The sequence below is a fragment of the Otolemur garnettii genome, unplaced genomic scaffold (genome assembly GCF_000181295.1).
Source record: "Otolemur garnettii isolate 467f Iridium unplaced genomic scaffold, OtoGar3 scaffold00161, whole genome shotgun sequence".
Lineage (NCBI taxonomy): Eukaryota > Metazoa > Chordata > Mammalia > Primates > Galagidae > Otolemur > Otolemur garnettii.
Genome location: NW_003852556.1, coordinates 542,393 through 547,183, shown reverse-complemented (window position 1 = coordinate 547,183; position 4,791 = coordinate 542,393). Strand labels below are relative to the sequence as shown.

Genomic DNA, 4,791 nt, shown 5'->3' with positions numbered 1-4,791 from the left:
GAGTTGGAGGTTGCTGTGAGCTGTGACGCCATGCCTCTCTACCGAGGGCAATAAAGTGAGATTGTCTCTAAAAAAGAAAAAAAATTATATATTCTTATATTTTGATAGAAAATAATTTCTCCCATTGCATTTTGCCTTTTTCATTTTCTGAACAGTAACTTTTGACAAACAAGTTTTTAATTTTGGTAAAGTCTAATCTGGCAACTTTTCCCTTTATAATTTGTGCTTTTTACATTTTCTCTAAAGAAGTGTTGATTAACCCAAGGTCAAAAAGATATTCTAGGCTCAGCACCTGTGGCTCAAGCAGCTAAGGTGCCAACCACATAAACCAGAGCTGGTGGGTTCAAATCCAGCCTGGGCTCGCCAAACAACAATGATGGCTACAACCAAAAGAGTGGGGCACTATGGCTGGTGCCTGTAGTCCCAGCTACTTGGGAGGCAGAGGCAGAAGAATTGCTTAAGCCCAGGAGTTGGAGGTTGCTGTGAGCTGTGATGTCATAGTACTCTACCCAGGGCGACAGCTTGAGGCTCTGTCTCAAAAAAAAAGATATTCTATATTTTATCTAAAAGCTTTATGATTTTAAATTTGTCTAACTCTCCAATCTAGCTTAAGTTGACTTTTATGTGCAATACAGAGATTGAGGTTAAATTTTTTAATGTTTATCCAGTTATTTCTGTATCATTTATTGAAAAGACTTTTTTCCCCTTCTTCCACTGAAATGCCTTGACATCTTTGTAAAAACAAAAAACCTACCACATACATGTGGATCTATTTCTGGATTCCCTGTTGTATTCCACCCCTGGATTTGTCTCTCCCCAAGCCAACTGTCCTGATTATTGCAGCCTTACAGAAAGTTTTAAAATCAGGCAGCACAAGTCTTCCTGCTCTGTTACTCTGTTTCATAGTTCTCTGGCAACTTTTCGGTCACTTATCTGAACAAAGTGACCAAGTTATTTTAGTCTATCCCAACATTCTACTCCCTGGAACTCTTGTGGCTCATTTCCATCAGTTGTGTTTTCTGCTGGCCCTTTTCATGTGATTCTGTCTCCTCATAGGCCTGCTTATTTCTGACTTTGTGTCAAACACCGCATTAGAAAATAAGCACTTGTAAGTAGCTTCTCCCAAGCAGCATTCCATTACTCTGCCAGGCCCTGTGGGCACCAAAAATGTGGGACTGCCTATTTCAGGGACTGATGTCTTCCAGGCCACCCAGATGACCTAGCTAGGGGCATTTCTCGTGAGCACTTCCAGTTCACCCTTACTCCCAAAGTACAGGCTGTCCCATTCCAAACTGAAGTGTCCCCCACCCTGGAGACCTGGCAGTCCTCTGCCTATAAAAGGCTGTCAAAAGAATTGGCAAATGCCTCCCAGGTTCACCTCTTTTGGGTCTTTTAAAAAAATGTATCCAGTTTTTCTAGTTTTCCTATAGTACAATCGATCCAAATTACCTGCTTTACCACTTTTAAACACCATGCTCAGAAATTTTACCATATTTAAAATCCTCAAGCCTTCCAATGAAATGATATAGTATTAATTAAAACCACATTTTCTAATCTTAGTCAAGAGAGTTAATGGCCAGAAGAGTGTGAGGAAAATAAAAACAGACACAAAAGCAAAAGTATTTTTTAAGTAGCACTTAGCAGTTAGTTTAAATATTACTAAGCACTGGTGTTAGCTCCACATGATAGTCAAGTAAAGCGTTAATGATACTTTAATACTTTAGCAGCATCCGTAATAAACACTTTAATATGGAACTTGAATATTTACAAAATGCTTTCACAGTTAGCTGCCCTGTGAGATGTGAACAGTAGTATTATTATCTATGGTAAACTTGTCACCTTAGGTCACATTCTGCATACTCTAGATAAGAGGACACAAAATTATCTAATATATTTTGGGAAGATTCAAATTAAAAATCCTTAAAATACATTATGACACAATAGGATAATAGGCAGGAATTTAAAAATGTCCCTTGAGCTTTTAGATAATGACTAAGAAATACTAGTGTTTTCATAAGAAACACTCATTTCCACAATTTCCCATTTGGGGGAGATTTTAGCAGAAGGGATAATGTATTCATCTAGGCTTTCCTAAGTAAAAAGAACACAATGAACTATGCTGTTATCATTGTCATAATGATACATTACTGGTTTGGTTCTACAAAGCCACCAGGAATATGGGAAGATATTACAGGCAGCCCCCAATTTATAAAGATCTGACTTCTATTTTTTCAACTTTACAGTGGGCTTATTGGGGTATTAAATGCATTTTCAACTTATGACAGGTTTATCAGGATGTAACATCATATGTTCATTTTGGCAGCACTTAAAATAAAATGCAAAGATGTAAACCTATCACAAGTTGAGAGGCATCTGTATTAGAAATAGTCTTATAAAGTTTATCATTTAAAGAGACAAGGCTGATAAATACAGATTCATTAGTTAACTGTAAAAAATAAGTGCCATTTTTCTTTTCCCTTGGTTGCTACAAGTAACTGGCTTAAGAATATGTAAAGATATTGTAAGGATTTATGTTCTCTTCAGCAGGTAAAAATATGCTATCCTAAGTTTTCAAGACTGAAACATCAGAAATTACAGTAAGTCAGAAATAATAGCAAGTAGAACATGTTGGCTTTTATACCACTGCATGAAATATAGTCATGCATTGCTTAAGGATGGGGATGCATCCTGATAAACACATTGTTCTGCGATTTTGTACTGCGTGAACATTAGCGTGAACTTACACAAACCCAAATGACACAGCGTGCTACACACCTGGGCCCTATGTAGCCTATGGTTCCCAGGCTGTGAATCTGTATAGCATGTAACCACACGGAATACTGTGGGCAACTGTGACACAATCGTAAACACTGTGCATCTAAACATACAAAGGTACAGTAGAAATAGGGTAGAAATGATAGAAAAGGCACTTCTGCATAAGGCACTTATCACACATGGAGCCGGGAGGACTACAAGTTGCCCTGGTGAGTCTGTGAGTGAGTAGTAATGAGTGTGAAGGCTGAGGACGTCACTGTAGACTTCATAAACACTGTACACTTAGGCTACACTAAATCTATTAAAAAACATTTTTCTTTCTTCAATAATAAATTAACCTTAGCTTACTGCAGTTTTTTATTTTTTAAATTCTTAGTTTTTAAAACTCATTTGTAATAACATCTAGCTTAAAACACAAACATATTGGCTGTACAAATATTTTTTCTTTCTCTCTTATTCTATACACTTTTTTATTTTAAAATATTTTTATTTTTTAAACTTGTTCATTAAAAACTATGACACAAACAAACATGCACACAGCCTAGGCCTACACAGGATGAGGATTATCACTATCACTGCTTTCCACCTGCACATCTTGTCCCACCGGAAGGTCTTCAGGGGCAACGACACACACGAAGCTGCCATCTCTTGTGATAACAGGGCCTTCTCCTGGACACCTCCTGGAGGAACTGCCTGGTGCTGTTTTACCATTAACATTTTTTTATAGTAGGAAGTGTACATTCTACAATAAGGTTAAAAGTAGAGTGTAATACAAACATAAACTGGTACCATAGTCATTTATTATCAAGTATTATATAACATGCGTAGCTGTATGTGCTAGACTTGGATGGGACTGGCAGCACAGATCTGTTGACACCAGCATCCGTGAATAATGCGTGGTGCCATGATGTAGTGACAGCTGCGACGTTACTAGGTGACAGGAATGTTTAAGTCCATTATAACCTTATGGGACCACTGTCACACGTGTGTTCTGCTGCTGACTGGCACGTCACTGTGCAGGGCCTGGCGTGGCTCAGTGAGCTTAGTGACTACAGGACAGCTGCAGAAGGTGCTTTCCTTCACTTTTATGACTTATCTGACAAGTGAGAAATATCTTAAGTTATTAATGCAGCTTTTATCCCAACCCTGTAGGTAGAATAGAGAAATGTTACAAGCAAAAACCAAAATGACACTTTTATTAATGCTTAATACAGTAACGTAACAAATCCTACATTTAGCATACAGTATTATGAAATAATTTGAATGGCTGAAAAAAATCTGGTATTTACTGTGAATTCAAAATTGGAAGAAAAAAATTAAAAATAAGAAAATGAGTTACTTAAGAGATTACTATGAATAAAAATTAAAATGTGAAATGAAAAAAAACTTTAAGATGGAATGTGAAAGGAATTCAAAGGCTTAATAGTGCAGATGCCTAAGAGATCTGAAAGACATGCGAAGAAAATAAAGAGATATGAAATTAATATTACTAGGTTGCTGAAAAATAAGTGATGGTGAAAGTATCTTTCTTTGTGATAAATTTAAACTGATAGCAATTTACTTACCCAAGCTCTGTCATGCCATCTACAAATTCCTTTTTGCTAAATTCACATTGAGTTGCTGCCCTGAATTTCCACGCTATGACCAAAACGCTGATACTGGCAGGGTCCAGGCTTAAATCATCACAAAACTGTTGGATCCCATCAATTCCAATTTTGTTTTCATCTTGTGGGTCTGTAATTAAAATTAGAGAAAAAGAAGTTATACTGTTTTGAAAAGTAATCTTAATGTAAGCAGCTAGACTCAAAACACTCTACCACACTGTTCAGAGGAGTGTTTCAAATGTATTGATCAATGATGGCAATTTTCTTTTTTTTTTTTTTTTTTGAGACAGAGCCTCAAGCTGTCCCCCTAGGTAGAGTGTCCCAGGAAGATATAACTGACCCTGGTCTGGCAAGGCTAGTAAAGAAAGGAACTACCAAAGGTGGCAACTTTTTTTTTTTTTTTTTTTTTGAG

At 36.9% G+C, this 4,791-nt stretch overlaps 1 protein-coding gene across 1 annotated transcript in view; it reads right to left on the bottom strand.

Moving 5' to 3' along the window:
* DCUN1D2 (defective in cullin neddylation 1 domain containing 2) overlaps positions 1–4,791 on the bottom strand; it is a 37,759-nt gene that overhangs the window by 25,094 nt on the left and 7,874 nt on the right. The window contains exon 3 of the mRNA XM_012811523.2: positions 4,341–4,509. Coding sequence (XP_012666977.1) covers positions 4,341–4,509 — 169 coding nt within the window. The remainder of the gene's footprint in view (positions 1–4,340; positions 4,510–4,791) is intronic.